This window comes from Phytophthora cinnamomi (assembly GCF_018691715.1).
Source record: "Phytophthora cinnamomi strain GKB4 chromosome Unknown Contig38, whole genome shotgun sequence".
NCBI classification, from domain to species: domain Eukaryota; phylum Oomycota; class Peronosporomycetes; order Peronosporales; family Peronosporaceae; genus Phytophthora; species Phytophthora cinnamomi.
This window is the reverse complement of record NW_027150971.1, coordinates 968,263-990,831: the sequence shown is the minus strand read 5'-3', so window position 1 is coordinate 990,831 and position 22,569 is coordinate 968,263. Positions and strand designations below refer to the sequence as shown.

The 22,569-nt window shown below is 54.3% G+C and overlaps 4 protein-coding genes across 4 annotated transcripts; 1 reads left to right on the top strand and 3 right to left on the bottom strand.

Moving 5' to 3' along the window:
- Positions 1–164: 164 nt before the first annotated feature.
- On the bottom strand, positions 165–11,078 carry IUM83_03293 (histone acetyltransferase; the record flags this gene model as incomplete). Its single annotated transcript, XM_067927283.1, has 3 exons — positions 165–6,968; positions 7,052–7,099; positions 9,315–11,078. 3 exons carry the CDS (start codon positions 11,076–11,078, stop codon positions 165–167), a joined length of 8,616 nt encoding a protein of 2,871 aa, XP_067792018.1.
- A 2,958-nt stretch (positions 11,079–14,036) lies between these two features.
- Positions 14,037–15,698, bottom strand: IUM83_03292 (uncharacterized protein; the record flags this gene model as incomplete). Its single annotated transcript, XM_067927282.1, has 3 exons — positions 14,037–15,154; positions 15,230–15,369; positions 15,445–15,698. 3 exons carry the CDS (start codon positions 15,696–15,698, stop codon positions 14,037–14,039), a joined length of 1,512 nt encoding a protein of 503 aa, XP_067791949.1.
- Positions 15,699–16,039: 341 nt separating this feature from the next.
- Positions 16,040–16,453, top strand: IUM83_03291 (RNA-binding domain-containing protein; the record flags this gene model as incomplete). Its single annotated transcript, XM_067927281.1, has 1 exon — positions 16,040–16,453. The coding sequence occupies one exon, from the start codon at positions 16,040–16,042 to the stop codon at positions 16,451–16,453; it is 414 nt and encodes a 137-aa protein (XP_067791951.1).
- A 48-nt stretch (positions 16,454–16,501) lies between these two features.
- Positions 16,502–22,502, bottom strand: IUM83_03290 (uncharacterized protein; the record flags this gene model as incomplete). The annotated part of the gene is made up of 5 exons (XM_067927280.1): positions 16,502–17,211; positions 21,586–21,681; positions 21,742–21,939; positions 22,018–22,197; positions 22,265–22,502. The coding sequence occupies 5 exons, from the start codon at positions 22,500–22,502 to the stop codon at positions 16,502–16,504; spliced, it is 1,422 nt and encodes a 473-aa protein (XP_067791950.1).
- Between the last annotated feature and the right edge of the window lie 67 nt (positions 22,503–22,569).

Genomic DNA, 22,569 nt, shown 5'->3' with positions numbered 1-22,569 from the left:
CAGATAACCAGTGGTTTATACAATCCTATCCTACCTCTTGCTTGCTTGCCAACACTCGGAAGCTACGTTGACACACATCTACATTTAGTATGGTTTGCCCTATCCTATGCTACACTCGACATTTCGTGTCCACAAAGCTCGATTTAAGCCGGTCGGTAGGTCGGTCATGCCTGCGGCATGGGCTCGTCGCCTTGTGCTTGATTCTGCTGCTCTTGCTGGCGCTCGTTCTGCATCTGGCGGTACTGCTGAGTAACTGCGGCGCGACGACGGTCGTCCATGAGCTGTTGCTGCAGCTGCAGCTTGCGGACATGTTCGCGCAGATCGTGGCAGCGCGGCACCTTGCACTCATATTGGCGGCACTGCCGTGCGTGCAACTGTAGGAGCGCCCACACGCGCCGACAGATTGTGCAGCCACCGTACGCCCGCTGCTTGCACTGCGCTCCGTGCCGCATCAACTCCTTCATCTTCTCGCAGTTCGAAGACCCGCAGTTGCCGTCAGCACACGAGCTCGAGTGAACCAGTAACTGCATGTGCAAGCGGACATTCTTGGCACGCTGTTCGCGAAGCACGCGCTGCTCTGCTGTGATCGTGGGTTGGGTAGGCATGGCCGGTCCTGTGCTGCCTGTCGGTACCTTCTCCAGCGGGTGTTCGTGCTTCTCCTTCGCGTAGCAGGCGTCGCAAACGTCGAAGTCCGGGCACGTGTGGCAGTGCCAGCGGTTCCCCTCGACAATATCACGCGTGCACGCATTGCATTCGTAGACGTAGGCGTTCGGATTCGGGTTGCCCAGGTGATACAAAGCCATCATCGACGAGTGCTTGGCGCGCCGGAGCTCATCGAACTGGTAGTGGTTGCCCTGGCACAGACTCAAAAATGCTTGTCGCGTGTCGAAAAACTCACTGTCGTTAATTTCGTCCGGATCAGTGCAGCGCTCTGGCAGTGCCACAGTCTCCTTAGTCAAAGCGTTTATCCGCGTCTGTAGCCTGTGGTGGGCCGCCGATGAACCTGCAGCTGACACGACCTTGAGCTTCTGGTAGCATCCGTCACACAGCGCAGTTTGCACCACCTTCGGATTGAGACCATGCTCAGTTTTCACACTGTGATCGAGCCACAGGTTACCCTTCACCACAGACGTGTTACACACGCGACAACACGGCACGAGCTTCACCACCAGGAAGTCATCCTTCATAGGCTCAATCACCTCACCCAACTTGTGCATTAATGGGTCCGACAGTTTCCGGTCAGGAGTATCCAACGATTTGACCGTGAGTGTACGTGTGTTTGCAGCTGGGTTCTCATCGTGTGCGTCGTCGTCGTCATCCTCATCGCCTGATGCCTCTCCGCCAGAAGCTGTCTTTCGGCGTTTTGGCTTCTTTGACTTGGATTTCTTGTTCGCTGCCTTCTTTGTGTCGGAATTCTTGCGCTTGTGCGACTTAGAACCCTTCTTATTCACAATTTTTTTCGGTTTCTCAGCGTCTAACTTCTCGATCAAGTCTTCTGCCAGGCCAACCCAGTAGTCACCCTCGCAATACGGCAGCGCACAAGGCGTGTTGTCATTTCGCCAGTAGTCATCATACATATTCGTGATTTGCCACACCACTCCTTCTTCTTCAGCCTTGACTAACATATCCACATACCAAGCGCGCAAACGATCCGACTTTGGTGTTTTTTGCGCTTCTGGGTGGCAGTATAAAATGTAGTCGTCACCCTTGAGAGGCGGGCAAGCCCATAGGTGTGCCGTGTGAAAGCCGCGCTGTTTGACGAAGTCAAAATACGCGATCAGCAGTTCGTGATACACCTTCGTGCGAAGATGAGCCGGCTTAAAGTAGTTTACTGAGTCCAGGTAGGATATGTACACACGACGCGAGTTGCAGTCTGCCTCTTGCTCGTCGAACTCGTGGACGTACATACCGAACAACAAGACCGATACGCCGTCCAGCTCTTGAAACATACAAATACACTTGGACTTGAATCGGTGCTCCGATGTATACTTGTGCGAGTCCTTGTACCGCTGAAACATTTTATCGCGCACCATCAACTGCTTTTCAATATTCGACACCAAACGCACAGTAAGGCCATCAGCTGTCTCCACATCTTTCACGTCACGTTGCGTCCACTTTGCCTCGTCTTCCCGTTCCGCTCTAAGAGACTGGTTGATCCGGCGCTCCAAAAAATCTGACAGCTTCGTGCGCTGTAGATCTTTAGCACTAAAAGCGTGCCGCCCTATTTTATACTTTTCAGGCTCGCTCTTGCGGTGCTCCAACAAACATTCTGGACACAAAAACTCACTGCCAGGTGACGTTGTAATTGAATGGACCGTTCCCTTCGACCCTGACGACGATGAACTTTTGACAACTGTTGTAGTCGTGGTGACTGCGGTGGATTTCGCGCCAGACGAAGATGGAGACGACGACGTATCACCGCTATCAGTGGATTGACCGCCCTCAGTCTTGACCAGCTGTGGTTTCTTCTCGCTGTCGATCTTTCCGTTGAACAGAGCACAAATCTGGTGCACCCAACGTTCACACTTGTCACATTGCACCCAGGGTTCTTCATGAACCTCGTCGTTCTTCTTGCGTGCCAACTCATTTTTCTTGTACTGGCGACCCTCGTTGTGCTTTACAGTTTCGGGCAGGCTAGCGAAGCACTGATGACAGCAGTGATATTTGTTGTCACCTGAAGTGTAATAGTAGCAATTCCGTCGAATACGGCTATTACATTCTCCATTGCAATACAGCACAGCAGGCTCAAATACCATGCGCTCAATTCCGCAAAGTCGACACGAACTCTCTTTCGCACGTGCAGCCTTTTCGTCAACTTCAATTTCAGCAGCCACCTTGCGCATTTCGCTATTGAAGTCGGACAGCATATCCTTCGCAAGACTGTACACGTCCTGGTCCTCGCTGTTGTATTGCATTGCGTTCTCAAAGGTAGTTCGCACGTCACGAGCAAATTCTTCCATGTGCTTGTAGATGCCAACTTCAAGTTTCTTCTTTACGGTTCCCAGATCCATCGGCTTTCGAATAATTTTGAAATAGTTCGGAATATTGAGAGCAACAGGATCCACAGGAGTGTTGAACACCCATCCGAATTTGTGGTCCATCATACCTTTCAAAATCACTTCCAGTTTCTTCTTCAGATTCGTCGGCGAAACGGTGGCGTTGTAGAACTTGATCAATGAGTCGACATGAGACGCTAGATCCTCATTACTAAGCTCATTCAGCACGGACATTGGTACTTCCGAAGAAGCGGGCGGCGCTGGCGTGGCCGCACCCACCGATTTTGCGTTTGAATCAGTTGTTAGTGCTTTCGGTGTACCCACTGCACCAGCTGGAAGAGGCAAGTTCGTGCTAGCATCCATTCGGCGGTGTTCGACCATCATTGCGTTCAACTTTGAATTGTTCATCGTAAGGGGGTTGATGGTCAATTCCTCCTTTACCGCTGACGCAGGAGCTTGAGTAGAAGATGTCATCGCACCCATTCCCGACACGTCAGATTTCGTCTGGACTTCCTGCTTTATCATGACGCCGGAAGATGTTGGCGCCGATGACAAATTATCCAAATTGCTGTTCTTCTGCATTGGTCCTGGGTTTTGCCCATACCCATGTCCTTGAGCGTGGTTCATCGCTAGATCCGGACGGGGACCATTCATCCCAGGCATCCCAGTCATCGCAGTACCGTTCACGGGTTGCTGGGGGGCTGTTAACGTGTTCAATGGGGCAGCAACTGAAACGGGAGTCGCAGTCGTATCCTGAAGATCCATGGGCATTTCCAAAGGTTTTCCTGCAACAGCAAGGTTGCTTTCAACCTTTGTGGGAACATCCACATCTTCTTCACCCAAAAGGTCATCGGGGGACGGTTTTGGTAACCTTCCTGGGGTCATAGCTGTCGGTCCTTGCATTTGCAAAGGCTGGCTTTGTTGGTGCATTTGAGCTGGCATAGGAATAGGCTGCATCGCGCTTGCCGAATTGCTCGCAATCGGATGACCTGGCATCGTGCCATTTTGCATGGGCAATGTTGCGGAAGCATTGCGCTCGTCAATGACGTGTTTCACAATGTTTCGCTGGCTTCTGCATTGCTTGAACTTCACATCAAGTTGCTTGAGCATCACGCGCTTCTCCTGCACCTGTGCTTCATACTGAGATTTCTGCATTGGGTCTTGCGTCGAGTTTGACAGGTGCAACAGCTGCCGACACTCGTTCATAATAGCATTCATGCGAGCACGAATCTCTTCGACCCACTTTTCCAGCTTTAAGCAATGTCCCGTCAGTTGCTCCAGAGAACGTCCAGCCAGTTTCTGTTTGATAAGCTGAAGCTGTCGCTGATCATCTGGGACAAGGTTGGTAGGTTGCCCAACAGTATTTTCAGGCTTCACAGGTCCTTGTTGCCCCATCATGCCATTTTGCGCGACAGCAGCAGGGTTGGATTGTGTTGTCGGCATCGAGACTGAACGGTTGCCTCCATTTGGCATCGTCATCCCCATTGAGTTCATGGTTGCACCCATCGGAGTCGAATGATTGACCGTCTGTCCAATATTCTGCTGGGGTTGCTGGAAGTTCATGGCGCCAGCATTGCCGTTGCTTTGAGGCTGCTGTAAGTGCGCAGGCATAGCCAGAGGCATGGGTTGTTGCTGCTGGGGCGGAGGCTGAGGCTGGGACTGGGGCTGTTGCATTTGTTGCTGCTGCATTTCCTGTTGCTTCTTCATCGCGATCATGCGCTGTCGGCGTTGACTTGCGGCAATAATTTGTTGCAGCGCACGGTCTGCGTCCAGCATCAGAGCACCACTCTTTTCCTTCACTTCGACAGGATACCGAACCACCTGGCACACAAGACACTTCGCATTTGTGCACTGCTGGAAGTGTGACAGAACATACTTGGACGATATGCAGTGGCTGTACGAGCACGCATTTGTCTGTCGACAAATACCCATATGGGCCCAGAGCCGCTTCATCTCACCACAGCTCGGTGTAGTTGTGCACGTGCCCTCCGGCGATTTGCACCACATAGCATGCCGCAGCAACAAAAGCCGCTGCTGCTGGCGTTGCAACACTTCCTTGGATCCGGCAGTTTTAACATCGTCTCGGACCATGAGGCGTAGCTTGTTGTGGTACTCCGTGGTTTGGTTCGGGTCGAGCGCTGATGTTACCTGCTGAGCCTTCGCTTTGAATTGCCAAATGATTTGGGCTGACTTGGTACGCGCAGCAGCTGCAGCCGAAGCAGGAGAGTTTGCTGATGGAGTCCCAGCTGAGTTCCCGTTTTTATTAGCAGCACCTGGGGTGCTTTGCACTCCACTTTGTCCAGCGAGTGGGGAAATGCCAGTGCCACCACTCATGGAAGAACGATCCACCATGGACGAATCCATAGCCGAAGGTGTTGACGGCATGCGTGCTTGAGTCGTCTCTGTCTTAACCGGTGTATTAACCTGAGAAGGAGTATCTTGAAGTTCGGGGGGCATTTGAATAGCCTGTGCAGCCAGATTCTTCACGTCCGCAGTTCCATTTGTCGAAGGGGCAACAGCTTGGACACCTGGGAATGGAATCGGTGCTCCAGCCGTCGCGGTACTCGCTGTTCCTGTATTACCAGGAGTGGCCTGGTTAGCAGCACCAGGTTGCCTCATAGCGTTGCCTCCGATACTACGTTGATGCGTCTGTGCACTACGCACGATGCTGCGCAATCGCGATTGAAGCGTGCCTGTGTTAGCATACTCTTCACGCGAGGCAGCGATGCGATAGCACTCATCTTCAAGACGGTGTGCCATCTCCGGCAGCTTCTGCAGCCAATTTGCTGGTGCGTTGGATCGTTGGTTTTGAAGCACCCGCATAATGTGATTCAGCATCTCCTTTCGCAACGCCTGGTCAGCTGACGACTGCCACGTGGGTCGCGTTGACGTTGCGGCAGGTCCAGTGTTTTGACTCGAAGCTTGAGGTTGCGTACGCGCAGCGTTAGCATTGGCGGTAGCGTTCATACCTGCATTTCCTCCGCTCGGTTGCCTCTGTGTAGTCATTTGAGGCGGCACCTGACCTGCTGCAAGCATTTGCTGCTGCTTCTGCTGGGCTGCCTGCTGTTGGGCCTGCTGGTTGTTGCTGTTGTTCTGCGCTTGTTGCTGCTGCGCCAAGCGCTGGCGCTCAAGTAGCGCCTTCTGCTGCTGTTGCTGCTGCTGTTGCTGTTGCTGACGCTGCAAATTAAGCCGCTGCTGATGCATCATCTGCATGTAGTGCTGTTGCTGTTGCTGTTGCTGCTGCGGCATTTGCTGCTGCATGTAGTAGGATCCCTGCGGGTTCATCATGTTCATCTGCTGCATGTTGTTGAACATCATCTGGCTGGCGTCGGTCATGCCGAAGTTGTTGGCGCTCATGTCCATGCCCATGCCGTTCATGCCCATGCCCATGCCCATGGAGTTCATGCCCATGTTCATGCCCATCGGGTTCATGTCCATGCCCATGGCGTTGGCAGCGTTGCCGTTGTTCCCCATCGCGCTGCTGGTCGTGGTCGAGTTCATGAAGTTCATCACGTCCAGTCCCGCGGACGACGAGGCCGTCGTGCTGTTGTTCGACAGCGGCTCCGCGGCCAGCGAGGCCGGGAACGGGATGGCGTCCGCCGTGGAGGTCATGGGCGCCGATGCCACCGCGGTCATCATCGAGGACGAGGTATCCATCATCATGCTGTTGCTGCTGCTGCTGCTTGGCCCGCTGCTCGCCGCCGTCGTGGGCGAGTTGAGCTCGTCCGGGAAGTCGATGAGCCCCGCGGAGGACGCGGACGCGCCGCCGCCGAGCATGAGCGACGAGTCCGACATGAGGTTCATGCCGCTGCTGAAGTCCAGCCCGCCCGACAGGTCCATGGCGCCCATGCCGCCGCCGCTGACGTTGCCGGCGCCGCCCAAGTTGAACTGGTTCATGAAGCGGTTGTCGCCGCCCATGTTCATGCCGAAGTCCCCCACGAAGGCGTGCGAGGAGTCCATGGCGGTAAAAGTCTGCGGCAAATGGCACAAACGGGGGGGCACAACGCGTTAGTCGCGGGCGTGCGCAGGCTGCAGGCTCAGCTGCGGTGGCTCACCTGTCCAGCGGATCCGGTAGACGAGCCCTTATAGCACTGGGAGCTCCTCTAGGCCGAGTCGCCTATGCCTCGGCCGCTGGTCGAGGCGACGCGCGCGGACGAGCACGGCGCGCGCTGTAGGGCCGCTCTGGGGACGCGGGCGCCGCGAGACGAGAGAGCAAAGAGGCGCGGAGCGGATCGGGGCGCGGGGACGCGGAGGAGGGAGCGCTCGGACGCGTGTCGGGGCCGAGCTGCGCCTGCCTGCCTTCCTCGCTCTGCGCTGGAGCTTTTCTTTTTCTCACTGATGTAGTCTGTGAGCAGGCCACAAGGGGCGGCGCAGGGTTTCAGACTGGGGGCTACGGCGCCAGTAATTTTCGCATACGTACGGTTTCAGAAACATGCAGTTTCTGCTATTATATGCATTAATCAGTGATAGTAATGTAATTTTATGAAACTAGTATGATTTTGAGATACAGTTTAAGAAGTAATTACGTAAATAGTCGTGTTGTATTAGGAAATTAGTATGGAAACCGCGTGTTAAGTGCGAAATTGCGGGCTGGCCTGGCGGACAGAGACGAGAGGATTAGTGTCCCGCACTGAAAGTGTCTTGACGTGTTTGACGCGCCGGTGGTCGTCGGGCAAAGCATTCTATCAAGTACTAAGGCAGTTTCTGCTCGCAGACTTCCAGCAAGTCTGCTTGCCGGTGCTGTTGACGTGTTCGAGTCGATATTGGCGCCCGGGGCGCCAAAAGTGGCGAGAGGTTGGCTGATCGCGTTTAACATAGCGGCGCTGCGGTCCCCACCGAAGCTGCACTGTCATACTTACCGCGCAACGCTAGCTCCTCTGCACGCACCGATAATACCTGCTGTGCTGGCGTCCACGTGATCGCGGTGCTGCTGCGATCAGTAGGTGGCTGATGTTTACCATCGTCCGTCCACGCTGAACGGCATCACGAGGTCAACGAGGGCGGCGGGAAGCGGTCTTCGAAGAGATCTTCGACGATCGCGCAACGTTTCTTCGCTGACATGCTGGGTTCTGTAGCGGATACCAAGCCGCCGGTCCATTCGTTTGCCGACTTAATCAGATGCAACGGTCAGCGTCTTATTCGGCTACGATGGGCTCGGAAAGATCTTGCGCTGGTCGTGCGCAATCGTCTCAGCAGCGCCACTCCGGTGGTGCTGCTGCTGGGTCCCGCTTGTACATCCTATCTATCGCTGCGTGTTGCGTCGTGGCTGCCGGTCATGTTGATCGTGTAGAAATGAGCAGCCGCTAATCAGCGGCGTGCGGGACAAGAAACGACTGGCGCGTCAAACGTTACTAATTGATTTGGCAGTGCTGCCAGCCTTCGAGCGAGTGGAGGGGCTGAAAGCACCATCAGCGATAATGCGCGACTTCCTCCCCTCGAATGGCGGTGACTGCGACCCATAAAGGTCACAGACCGCATCGCCGGCATTTTTTGCTGGTCATGCGCGCTGGTGTGACAAAGTGCAACGAGTCAGTCCCCCGTGTGGTTAGGGTAAATTGGGTTCAACGTCTGACTCTCACGGCTTCTGCGGGCGCCGTCGAGACTCTTTGATGCTAGTCGCGCCGCGCGAAGACTTCTTGAAGCGCCGAACCATGGCCGATTTGTCTATTAGCGGCCACGCAACGCTAGCATTGCGATCGATGAATCGGTCGTCAGGTCGTCGGGTTGTTGCCGGCGGTCTCCATAAAGTCGTACGGTCTCAGTTGGTCGGCCTCGAGTAGTTCGGCGCTGCCTTCACGCTGCAAAGTCATCCTGTTTGCAAGCACATGTACTATGATACAGCACTTTATCTACTACAACTAATTATACAGTAACGGAGACACCCAATTCAATCCGGAGTCCTCGCCTCAAGCCATCCCAGAGTCCTTGCCATCCTTCTGCTGTGGTATGCACATATGTGTACGTGGGTTATCATTCCGATGGCACGACAACAGTTTGCTCTCCATGGCGACGCGAAATACTTCACGAGACAGTCGAAATTGGTTGCATGTATTTAGGTGCACTGTATTTTATCTTGCTCGTACCCTTGTACCACACTGATGGTGGTTCACATGTTCGATAAAAACGGCAACTATTAGACCATCACTCCTAGTTGAGCGTCGCCGAGCGCGCGCCCGTGTTGGTCGAGGCCGCGCCCTTGGCGCTCTTGAGCCAGCAAGTGCCGCCGTTGTAGTTGGTCCACGTGTAGGCCTTGCACGCGCCCGTGGTCTGGCAGATGGAGCAGCAGCCCTCGGCGCTGCTGCTCCTGGAATTGCCGACGTCGTTGCCAGCGTAGTCCACGTTCTCCTCAATTGTACTGCAGCTAGCGCCCTGCGCCGGCTTCTGCACAGCCCACGCGCTGCCGACGCCACCCGCGGAGATGTAGCTGGCGGCCTGTCCGGCAGCCTCCCGGCCGATATACGTGATGAAGCCGAACGGGTTCACCGTGCCCTCGCGCATCGCGCTGGCGTCCGCAACGAAGATGTTGCTCGTGCCCAGCACACGCAGCTTGTTGTCGGCGCAGCGCTTGGATCCCGCCGACGAGTCGCTCGACGCGAAGCAGCTTCCGCCGAAGTGCTGCGTGGCCTGGCCAGCGTTGGCGGACACCCAATTGGCCACACCGGCGGCGTCGGAGCCGCCCGACAGGAACGTGGCGCCCTGGGCCGTCATGGCGCTCACCACGTGCTGGGCGTACTGCTGCATCGCCACCAGGTCGCGGTTCGTGCCGAAGAACGGGGTTCCCTCCTTGAACGCGTGCCAGGCGCCGTTGCTGTCGAAGCCGGAAGCTGCGCGGCCCTCGGGGTTGTTCACGTACAGCGCGATCGCGAGCGCGTCGTTGCGCTTCGAAAACTCGCCGAAGCCGTGGGTGAGGACAGTGGTCTGGAACTCGTACGGTCGGCCCTGCACCACGAAGTTCTCGTAGCCGATGAGAACCGGGCCAGAGCTGCTCCACGGTCCAGTGCCATTCTTGTTCATGTACTGGTCAATGGCCCACGACGGGTGGTCCGTGTAGCGGAAGGTCTTCATGTCCGGGTGCGAGAAAGAAGCAAACACGACGTTCGTGTCGAAAAGGTTGCGACCAACGTAGGGGTTCGTGATCAAGTCGCCCTGCGCGAGCCCCGGGAATTGGCTGTTTCCCTTAAGCAGATTGAGCTGGTCAGCCGGGCCGATGCCACTCTGGATGAGTACCTTGGGCGTGCCAAGCGCGCCGGCAGCCATGATAACTGTACCACGCGAAGAAAGCTGAGCCTTGGTGCCGCCGTACACGACGCCAATAGCCTTACCAGCCGAGTGCAAGACATAGTCGACCTTGGTGTCAGTAACAAGTTTCACGTTGGGGCGCTTGCTCATTGCACCCCAGAAAGCATTGGCAGGAGTATCGCGACGGCCGTTCTTAAAGGCGAACGGAGCGTGGCCGAACGTCTTGCTCTTGTTGTTGCGTGCTGCGACGTCGTTGAGGGTCTTTTCAGAGTAGCCTTGAGCCAGGAATGCCTTGGACACCACTTTGTAGCCCTCTTGGGTGTACCATACGCCGTCCGGCGACGGCTTGTCAGTGTGGCCATGAAGCCGCTCGTTCTCGTCCATCTTGGCAACCATGGATTCCGCCGTAAACGGCCACTGCATGTTTGTCACGTAGTTGTTCGGGGGACGGAAATAAAGCGCAGCGTTGATCGACGAGCATCCTCCGACGAGCTTGCCGAGCCACAGGTAGGTATCGCTGATCCAGTCCACCCGGTACTGCGAGTAGTTGGGGTTGTAGATGGTGCCTTCGTACTCGCCCGGGATGTCGAATGTCGTGAGGCCCTTGGCCTTGGCGTAGTCCGGACTCACAGTGCCGCCGGTGGCAGCAAGGGATTTGTGGCCAGCCTCGACGATCAGAACGGAGACGCTCGGGTCACGCGAGAGATACTCGGCTGCAGCAAGTCCGCCGGGTCCGCTGCCAACGACGATGGCGTCGTACGTCGACTGGGCGTCAACGGCGAAGCTGGAAGACGTGAGCGCAAGCAGCGCGCAGGCCCACAGGTATGGTTTTCCTCTGAACATCCTTGACAAAGATAAGTGCCTAGGTTTTCGTACTACACGACGAGGCGCCGTGTGGTCTTGGTCGACGTCGCTTGCTGGTGGCAAATGAAGTTGTGAAGCCGTTCCTCAATTCACTCCCTACCGGCTGGGAGTCTGGTGGCCTTGAGAGTTTATGGCCTTGAGCTAAGGCTTTTGGTAGCGGCTTACGATTTGTCGGCACCCGTGAGTACATGTACAGTATAGTAGAATACAACATGTTAGCGGCTGGCAGCCCCATCCGAAGATGGCTTTTGGCGGCTGGCACACCTACACGCGATTCGACGTTGCCGATGGTACAGTACCTACATGTAATCCGCAATCCGGGATTGCGATCAGCAGATCGTGAATCTATCTGCGAGCTGGTAAGGTCTAGCACAAGGTATTACTATTTCAGGAAATACTGATTTGAAGTAAAACCGGCAAGAGAGTACTGATGTAATGAAGACCATTGGACAATGCTATTATAATCAAGAATATCTTTGGACAGCGATATAATATATCGCTTATTATGCGTTCGGTATTACTGCTCAGAGGGAGTATCCGGAAACTCTACGCACTGCGTGCAAACTTTTATATTGGCGGAAGTATGCAAAACAGTTTCTCCAGGAGGACCTATGACCGTCTTCTTGTGTCCGCCTGCGAATGGCTGAGGATTACCTATAAATGTACCATATATATAGTACATATATCTCGGTTATCCCAAAGTTCAGCAATACTAGCCGGTATCACTAGGGGATGGTAGCCATCCCCCAGTAAACAAGCAAGAAATCCCGCTGCGATCGGCAGATAAAAATGATAAAAAAAACACCAAGGGTTTCATAAAACACACGTAAATTCATATAAAGTACTCAACAGCAAAGATCAAGTCTACTGATTGAATATGATCGGCTGGTGAGTCCGTGTTGCACTGCCGTTGTTTGTGTCAGCCAGCTGTTGTCTGTACTTCATTCATATTGGCGACGCGGAGATACCGTACATGTAGGTGGATCGAGTCTGCGACCTGCAGCAGATGACCATTTCCGAGAGCCTGGATGCGGATCGGCGTTTGTGCCTTGGGGATGGACATGTATTATTCGCGTCATCCAGCGTCGAAGCCGATGGTCTGGCTCCATAAGAAATAAATAATTTTTCACTTCTAGCTAGCTTTCTAACTTTTGCAATGGGTTTTTAGAGAAGGTCAGGGCATAGAAATAAGCACGTTGTCGAGCATTGTTTCAAATTTGTTGTCGTCTGATTTCTTTGGTCTCAGCTGGAGATTTCCAAACAATAGTTTACGTCTAAGATGAACCCGATGCTTTGATCACAGTTGTCCGGAGTCAAGACGCCTTGATTATGACTGTTCACGCTTTTCCGGAGTCAACACCAGCGCCCCCCATTCCCACTCCGTCTCCCAGCGCCAATTGCTCCACTCCCACAATCGTCGGGACGGTGGCAGCTCTGCTACGTAGACAGCGTATAGTTGCTGTAGTTGCGTCAAAGGTCGACGAGGCACCAGCGCTGCAACCTGGGCTTGGACCTTGGCGCTGGTCCACAACACAGGGGCGTTCCAGTACTCGTCGATGAGATGGTCAAAGACTTGGCGTTCTTCGTCAGTTGTAGGGTGATGCTGCGTACGCGAATCCTGCATTACTTGGCGTGAACGAAGCAGGTCATTGCCTACGCTCTCTTCGTGATCCGTTGCACTTTCGAGTAGTGCGTATAATTGTTTGGCACGGGTCGTCCACGCGTCGAGGAGGAGCTCTAGAAAGGCATCGCCATCAATTTTTCGGTGGGCATTCAGCAACGTATTTCGTGAAGCCGTGGCTAAGGTGAGAGCGCGTTCCTGGAGCTCGTCACAAACACCAGCGGGCCATGAACTATCCACACACAATTCCGTGCACGGAGTCAACCAGAACCGGAAGTTCCAGTAGAAATTGTCTTGGAAGAGGTCCCCAATGACTTGTTGAGCTACGTTCTGCGCGATTCCAACGTTGTGGAAGACCACGTCAGCCAGCGGAATTGAAGTTGCGATCTCCTCGATTCGTGCAGTATTTGCACCAGAAGCGCCGATACTGGCAGCAACCTTGCTCCGGTACAGATTCTCCAGTATATGAAGAAACACCTTGATCTTCTCAGGCGGATTAAATTTGTCATCGATGCCACAGAGCGACCCGAACACCCGGACGCGCGCATGATTTGACGCGGAATGCAGCACGGTGGATACTGTGCTGTGCAACTGATCAACCGCCAAGCGCCGATTTGACGCTCGCTGAGACAGAAAGCGCACAACAAACTCGGGAAAGCTTTCCTGAAAACTGGTTCCGCTTGATGTGGAGCTGCTCGTGGCTCCGTCAAGCGAAGTGTCGACGACAGCAGCGCCTTCTACTTCACTGAAAATCCGTTGCTCGTACATGTCCACGATCATGGCCATGAGGAGTGTTGCGTGCATTCGCCGATCGGGCTTTTTGGATGTGCTCATGTTGCTCGAAACACCTCCAGGACCGCCCTTACCGCTGACGTGCTGCTGCTGTTTGTACTGCAACAGTGGATTTGTAACTTGGCGTCGCCAAATTCGCACGCGCTTGCAGCACTGATTCATTCTCTCTAGGCGCACGATATCTTCTTCATGACCAAGAGGTACCATTATCGGAGCCAAAGGCTTCGTTGAGTTCCTGCTCGGACTCCGAGGTCGAGTTGTGCCAACAGCTGCCGCATTTGGTCCAGTTATCGTACGGAAGAGTTCCTTCTCAGAGCGGAAGTGCTCGCCAAATGTCTGCGATGTCTGGACAAGCGAGTTCTTAAGACGGACGTGGCTTACTTCAGCTTGCGCGCGGGTCAGCGTGTCCAGGGTCATAATTCTGCGTAGTAAATTACAGGCAGGCAATAAGCGACTGATGAAGCATGCACCACAATGTATTTGCCGATCAGGAACGCTATTTTTGCGAGGCCAAAAAACGGCACTCAGTCCTTCGTGCCAATTTCACGCAGCTCAGCGACTGTGCGGTAGTGGTAGGTATAAGAGTAGCCGTTTGCCACGCGAAAGACCAGATATGACACCTCCCCTTCGCTAGAATGTTCGTCGACAACCCGAGCCTTCACCATGTTTCCGTCGTTGAGCCATCGACCCACCCACGGGTCCTCATGAGCATCATACGAAATACGCCGACCATCCTCAAGCACACCGTTCACAAGTACACGGCCAGAGGGCTCAACCACGAGCTCAGACGCAGCGCTGCCACGGTTATCAGGTGCCCGTGCGTCACTGTAACTTGTATCGCACATGATCACATCTTCAAATGTCACTGTGTCGCTACTATTGTCGGCTGCACATGTTCCTTCTTGTTGCTGAGGTTGTTTGACGACCGTCGGACAATTGCCATGAGGTGTATGCCCAATGATCACTCGCCGGATGTCACTTTCAGATAGCAAGGACGCAATTTCTTCCGGTACCGGCGTTGGCATACCTGACGGCAAAATATGGCGTCCCATGACAACACTTCCGGTGTAATCTGGCAGTACGTACTTGAGCAATTCATTCCCACCACGTGTAGCGCGATCTTCACTCCACGTGGGATGTTCAATCCACTCTTGAACTTGGCTCCGGTACCAGGCGTTCAACCTGTCAACCCACTCGGATACCGAATCGTACCGCTTCGATGGTTGGCCAGGGACCCGCCCTAACGCCGACAAACTGGCAGGTCCGTCGCCGTTAATGATACCGCCATGCACGAACAGCGTCTGGTGCGCCACGAAAGCCAAGTTGCCATGCAGCAAGTAGTCGCGCAGCACGCCTCCCTCCTCCACACTGTCCACGTACGACTTCACAACAGCATCGTCTGTAACCTCGTTTCTGTCTCCAACCGCTTGGCGCAAGCTCAGCTCAGCACGTCGGCGCTCAAAGTCCCCCTGTGCACCCATCGTGTGCTCCAGCATCCACTTCATCCTGTTCACCTTAGAGTTCGCCGCTTGCAGTTCACCGTCCTCAACATTCCCGTTCTCCTTCTCCAACTGCTCAGCCAGAAACCTCTTCAGCGTCACGCGCTTGTCCTTGGACACCCACGTTGGCCCCTCCAGAATCTCTACAATAAAAAGCAAAATAATAAAACTTAAGCACTAACTCATTTTTCACCCTCTTCACCCTAAAAAATGCCAACCTTTGGCCATGGAGTGCAGGTCCATCTCCGAGTCATGAAGCTCCGACGTGAGCCGCATCTTGTTCACGTCACGGTTGCCCACGAGCAGCACGACGCGCTCCGGGTGGCGCTTCTTGAGTCTCACGAGCTGCTCGTAGCACCTAAAACACGTCCACCAATTAGATGTTTACAGATCTAAATCTTACTAGTATTATAACTATTTCTTTTTGTTTTACTTGAGCGTGTGCTCTCCTTTATCCCCCGCGTCGCCCCCGAAGACCAGGAGGCAGTCGTCCTTCAGCTGCAGCGTCTCCTCCTGGCCACGGGTGGCCAGCTGCAGACACGACGACTGCTGCACCACATTGCGCACGTAGTCCCAGTTGCCCTCCACGTCCGTGAGCAGCGCCACGCGCAGCGCAGAGGCGGCGGGTAGCGCCATCCGCATCCAGGTCACGAGTCCCAGCAAGATCCACGTCAAATGCCGGCTCATGATTGGCAAAATCTATTTTGACCAATGAACGGTCTACATACTATTTACGGCATCTATTGTCATATTTGAATGTGGCATTGAAACGATGCTATTTTCGACGAACTACCACATTTAAGAAGTTAGTTATGGCGCGCATTGGCGACAAGCGGCGGCGCAGCAGGAGCAGCAGGAGCAGGAGCAGGAGCCGAAGTCGCGACCGGAGAGACCACCCACGCCATGACACGCACTCCAGACAGCCCCCTGCACGTCGTGGCTGGTTCGCGCACGAGTACGACGCCGTCCAGATCGGCAGCATCGACGGCACAGACACGACTGCGCACGACAAGGGGCTGGTGCGGGCCATGAAGGCGAGATTCGATGCGTCCAAGGACCCGCAGATCCAGGGCGACCCGTACGCAACGCTGTTCGTGGGGAGGCTGAGCTTCGACACGACGGAGGAGACGCTGCGAGGGGTTTTCGAGCAGTTCGGAGCCATTCGGCGACTGCGTCTCGTTCGGGACAAAGCGACGGACAAGTCCAAGGGCTACGCGTTCGTGGAGTTCGAGCACGAGAGGGACTTCGAGCGGGCGTACAAGCAGGCTCACCGCAGGGTGGTTGACGGGGCGACGATACTGGTGGACTTTGAACGCAGTCGAGTCATGAAAGGGTGGAAGCCCCGACGGCTGGGCGGAGGGCTCGGAGGCAGGAAGGAGTCCGGACAACTGCGCTTCGGTGGGAGGGATCGACCGTTTAGACCACCGCTGGGACAGCGTTGAGTGGTTCAATGTCTGGTGCAGGTGTTGATGAAGTGGGTTTTGTTGAGGTTAGTTCACTGCTGCTAGCTGCGTCCGAGGCAGGATTTCCGAGGCCTCGGAGATTAGCGCCTGCGTTGGGATGAGTTGTGCAGTCTGGTGAACGCTCTGCCAGAGCAAGGATAGATAACCCGGGTCTTGCTGCAGCGAGGCGCTACGGTACTCGACGGTGATGGCGTGAAGTCGTCCGCCGACGAGGATCACATGGCCAAACGTCGCACCAGTGTTCAAGCCGTCGATCACTGCCTGGCCGTCAATGTACACACCAGCGGCACTGCCGACGTCACTTTGAATTTTCACCCACAGCGTGTATTCCTCGGTGAAGAGCGGACGGAGGAAGCCTCGCCAAACAACGCGCGGATACCCCCGCATGGTGACATTCTTGCTCCAGTCAAAGTCGATCACGGCGTCGACAGTGCGCACAGCACTCGGTAAATTTCTTTGAACAGATCTCGAATCAACGTAATAGTATCCCGTTAACCCGCGCTGTGGCTCCGCGACTCGTGTCTCGATTTCATACGCCCCAGGAAGCATGACGCGGTAAGTTACAATGTAGTCGCCATTGTTTAGGTCTGTGATATTACCTGCCGAGCTGTCGGGGCCGTGGATGCGCGCAACAAGTAGATCACCACCGCTGTCACGAAGGTTTCCATACGCATCCTGGACGGTGACATGGTACGTGTAGTTCTGCTTCGTGTAGATCTGCGGGCCCAAGCCTACTCCTGTTGCCACCACCCCTGCACCGTTAGGTGAGACGAATGACGTGGCTGCTGTTGCGACGTTCGGGAAAATTCGCAGCGTTGTTGTCTTCTGTGTAAACGACGTGCCTCCATCCACGCTCAACAATACAGCATGCAGCCCAGAAAGTGTAGCTGTGTACGTTATGCACACATCCTGAGCAGACAAGAAGTTTTGGTCCATTTGAAACAGTGTCGCGAACACCTCGACACCGGAACTAATGCTTTTGAGTTTGACACGAACGTTTCCGAGGAATGAGGACACCATGGAGGCTGTAAGGCGGTTGGCACTGCCATCACGTAGCTCCAATACGAATGTGGTGACAACTCCTGCGGTCGTTGACACATAGCCACCGCCGACGAGAGTAGAAGTAACCGCACTTGGTAACCCAGGATCCACTTGGAGACTGAATGGACTGCCCTTGATGTTATAAGGACTCAAGAATGTCACAAGGGCAGCACCACCAGGTGGAGCGCTCGATTTCTTCGAGTCAGGAAGTGCAGCAACGTACAGCAAAAATGTTCCAGTCAGATGAGGGACGAGATTGACTCTGTACGAGCCGTCATGGAGATCAGTGATCGACAGATTTGGTTGTGCACTCCCACTGGGTACCTGCGGAAGCATCACGTATAATGTACAGTAATCTTCACCCCCGAGTTTGTTGCTGAAGCTGTCGCGTGCGACGACTGTGAAGATGATTGATACGTCGACTACAGCCCGCACTGCTGCTGAACCTGCTATTAACGACGCGCTGGCAAATTCTGGAGTGAACTTGCTGGGGTCAGCTGTAGCTGGCTTAATATCGAGAGGCGGCACATTATTGATAATTCTCCAAGAAGTAAAAAGCTGGGACGACGGTACAATCTCACGTGACTGCGAGAGACTACTCCACCACAAATATATCGTAGCGTTCGGTATGTTGGTCGGCTTAGAAAAGTTGAGCTCGAGACCCTCGAAGTGTTGTGCTATCAGTGGCACGTTGAGAAACGTGTTTGTCTCTCCAGGTTGCACAAAGGCTGAATAATTGCCAACACGCAGACTAGCGAGACCCAAGACATCCACTTCGAACGTGTAGATTTCACTGTAACGAGGAAGCATAAACCCATCCCAGCGTACGCTGAAAGTCTCGGCTGATTTCGTTTGCTGCGGAGGTCGCTCGCCAAAGTTGAAATTAATGGACGAATCGATTCGTTTTGAGACAATTAGTGAGTGATCGGGTGTTGAGTCGGCAGTAGCCGTTCCCATGGGCACGTCACTGGCAGCGTAGTACGACCCATTTAACCCTCCTGGAACCATTAACTTCGGGGTGAATGAAAACAGAACGCTGCGAGTTGGTCTAAGGGTGATCAAATAGCTGCCGTTCTTTTCGTCAGCAATTGGGACGTTCAGGAAGGCTCTCACGGCATCATCAAGCTGAAAGCGATTACCGCCGGTTTCTAATACGTTTCCAAGGACATCGCGCGTGGTGAGTCGGGCTACAATGAGCGAGCCAGCTATGAACACCACGGGCGGACCAGGTGAGATCAGATCTAGTGACGATGTGCTGGGCGACGCTAACGCAGGGTACGTGTACATCGTAAATGGGCTCGAAATGACGGCTACCCCATCCACCGTCACACTGATCTTGTAAGCGCCTTTGAGGCTTAAGGTGTACGCCACAACAAATGTTCCTCCACCGGCATATGTCACCCCCACCGCAGCATTCACAGTAGATGTAAGTGCGCCTGGACCATTAAAGATCGCGTTGATGCTTTCGCTTCCAGCGTTTACCTTGGCATTTCCGAATGCGTCATAAATGCTGATCGTAAAATTCGTCTGCTGGCCTGCAACGGCGGAAACTAGCGCGTCTCCGGATGCCACGCAACGTGACCCCAGTGCGGGTCCCGCAGTGACGCTAACAAGGAACGGACTTCCGTGTAATGCTTGCTGAGATAATGTTACATGGAGCCGTGTTGCCCCAACGTAGTGTGGCGTGTACGTACAAGTATAGTGTCCATTGAGAAGATCCGTGCAAGCATTCCCACTGATGTTACCCTTTTCTGGGTGTTCGAGAACCACAGCCAATGCTGCTGCCACTCCACCAGTGGGAACAGCATTACTAGAAGAGTCACGGGTAGTTACTTCAAATGTGGTTTGCACATTTGTTTGCGCAGAAATGATGCCTGGACCCTGAGCACTGCTTGTCGGACCCACAGGAGCGCTGGGCACGACGGTGATAGTGTATGGACTATTGTGCAAGTTAGCTCCCATCCACGTCACTGCAACGCTGTAACTACCAACCACCCGAGGTGTATATGTGAAGTTGTACGTTCCATTTGCGTTGTCGACAACTTGAGCTATCACTACGATTGGAACTGTGCTGGATGAAAGGGACGCCTGCAACTTTAGTTGATCTAGCCCACCGGTGTAAATACGATTGGCGTACAGATCTCGAGCTACCAGCACCACATTCACAGCTTGTCCCGCAATGCGACCAGCAAGAAGACCCGCACCAGAAAGCACTGACCGTGCAGGGTTCAGCCGGGCTGGTTGCACAGTCACCATAAAAGGACTTGCTACCAAAGCGTTGTTGTTGATTTTCACGATCATCGAATAGTCACCACTGCGTTGTGGCCTCGCCACAATGCGAAATACGTCCAAATCCGAGTTCCACGAAACTAAAGCGTCTTCTGTTTTGGTGCCCACACCACTGACGCTTCTATCGGTTGTCAAAGTCAAGGTTGCCGCAATAACATCGCGCTGGGCGCTATCTTGGTCTATCGTACGCCGTCGGTTCCCGTATGTGTCACGCGGCAAAACGCTGAAGGTGAGTGCATCACCTGCAGCCACCTGGAAAGCCGGAGATGAAGTTGGTTTGACATTCCGCAAAGTCGAGGAGGATAATGCTGTGCTCGCTGTCAAAGCTGGGGTCACAAGGACATTTGGAAAAGGAGATCCCTGAATGTGGCTCCCTGAAAATAGTTGCTGCATTGGAATGACACTCAACGTCGTGCTTCCAACAGTCCCCCATAACAATCGTACGTAGATATCCCCTTGTCTTGGCGCTCGGTACTCCAAAACCAAAGAATACATGCGTGAACTGTTCATATCCACTCCCGCTGCAGCTCTAATCGTAGGCAATCCATCATTTGTTTCACCACCAGCACTCCAACGATCAATGATCAACACATCATCGATCCATAGGCGCGCATATCCTATAATGGATACTCCAAGCATTGTTGTGCTCGTAGTTAGTGGCTTCAGCCAACCACTCCAACGAATTGAAAAATGGCTTTGCGCCCCAGGAAATGCTGGTCCGGTATTCCACGTAAAGTTAACATGGCGATCAATACGCGATACGATGGGTGAAGCGGTTAACGTCGAATCAAACGTTTCTCCCAGCCATGCGTCGCCGAAATACTCACCACGTAAGCCACCAGGGTACAATAATTGAACAGCTACTGAATAATTACCCGCACGTTCTCGCATCCAGGTACAAGTGAACAACGAAACATCCACTACTCCGCTTGAAACTACAGTTCCGAGTCGAAGTGGACGAAATACCGCAGCTGCACCACTGAAGTCGTCGTCTTCGATATACGATGTCATTAGAAAGATAGCCTCGTGCGCTGGATCCACACCAGGAGCTCCATTCCCTAATACACTCTGAATCTGGAAAGTCATTTGGCCTCCAGCAGCCCCGCCAAGCATCAGCGTGGTCGCAAGACTAACCACACGCGATAAATTCGCGACAGGCCGGGATGCATCATCATCCAAAATGGTGACGAGCGTGCGCCTCTGATTTCCCAGCGTTGCTGGTGCTACGCCAAATAAGTCAGTTGGAGCAAATGGTTGTCGAAGGTGAAGTCTGAACGTTTTGTTGCTCTCCACCACGTGATCATCGTGAATTTGCAGTTTGAAAGCGAGCGTGACGACCCCAGGGGAGAACTCCAACTTCTGCGAACTCGTGTAAAACATGGAGGGAGACACATCTCCAGCTGTGGTGTTCACGTGCTCTAAATCGTATAGCAGCGTCGCGCGGCCAAGGCCCCCTCCAGATCGCTGTACCGTAATTGTGATACTCCCAGCAGCTTCGGCAATGGCGTAAAGCGGCGATACGAATGAGAAGACTCCGCGGTGCCCACACACTCGGTGTGATTCAGAATAAGCGGAACAAGTCCATCCCGCGTCAGCATTTCCGCCTTGTATGCAGGCGACACTGCTCTGGTTGAGCGGCGATAAGGTGTAGGACGCAGGAACTACCGTGAAAGATTCGGCCTCGTCGAAGACTCGCGGGTCTTGACTGCCGTACACAAAAGTCTGCGAGAACTCTCGTACCCGCTCGTCATCTGGAAGAGGCTGGTCAATTCTGCGCGCACCGCTGCGACGCACCGAATTGAGCTGCAGGTCTGCGCACGTGAGGCAGCTCGAAGAATTGCACGAGAGGCATCTCGGATCATATCGTGCGCAAGACACTAACAAAAACAATAAATGAAAAGTACTCAGCAGGTCTTCACAGCAACGTCACAACGTACCACAAGTCTGTGATGCTGGATCAACCGAGAACCCTTCCACGCAGCGGAGACACACAGTGCTGGTGCAGCTCACACATTTCTCGTCGAAGGCGCAGAACCGCTGGGAGCAGTCCGCTCCGCGTCGCGTCGACTCACAGGTGCATACTCCCGTGGCGTAGTCGCACTCACCACCACGCGAGCAGTCATTCGGACAGTTCTCTACATAAGAAAAAGCACACAAAATCCTGTCTCTATCAGTGCGCAATCCTCCACACAGCTACACGGAACGCCACTCACTCTTGGCGAAGCACAGTCCGCCCTGCTTAAAGTAGCTTGGCAGGCACGACGTGCAGTCCAGCCCCGTGTATCCCTGGTTGCACACGCACAGCCCGGTACGTCGGTCGCAGTAGCCGTAGTCGCGACTGTAGCAGTAGTACTCGCCATTGCGTCCAGGCCCCACCATGCCCGGGCACGTCTCTGAGTCCATGCAATGCATTACAATCAATCAGAACTCGCATCCTCCACTCGCAATGGCGCTACGTACGCTGCAGCGGCGCGCTGAAGAAGATCCGCGGCGTGTCGGGCGAGAAGGGCGCGCCCTCGTTGACTCTCTCGGCCGACGGGTTGGCCGGGTCGCCATAGTAGCCCACGAAGCCCGCGGCGTACGGCTGGAAGACCGCGTGTGTGCCGATGAGCGGGTCCGTAGACGAATTGATCTCGCGGAAGGCCCTCACGCCGCCCAGACGCAGCAGCAGTAGCAGCACTACCAGCATCATGTGCATCGGATCCCTTAGTGTCTCTTCACTTCAACATCGCTCCGAATAGTGGCCTCTCTATCTCCCCATTGGC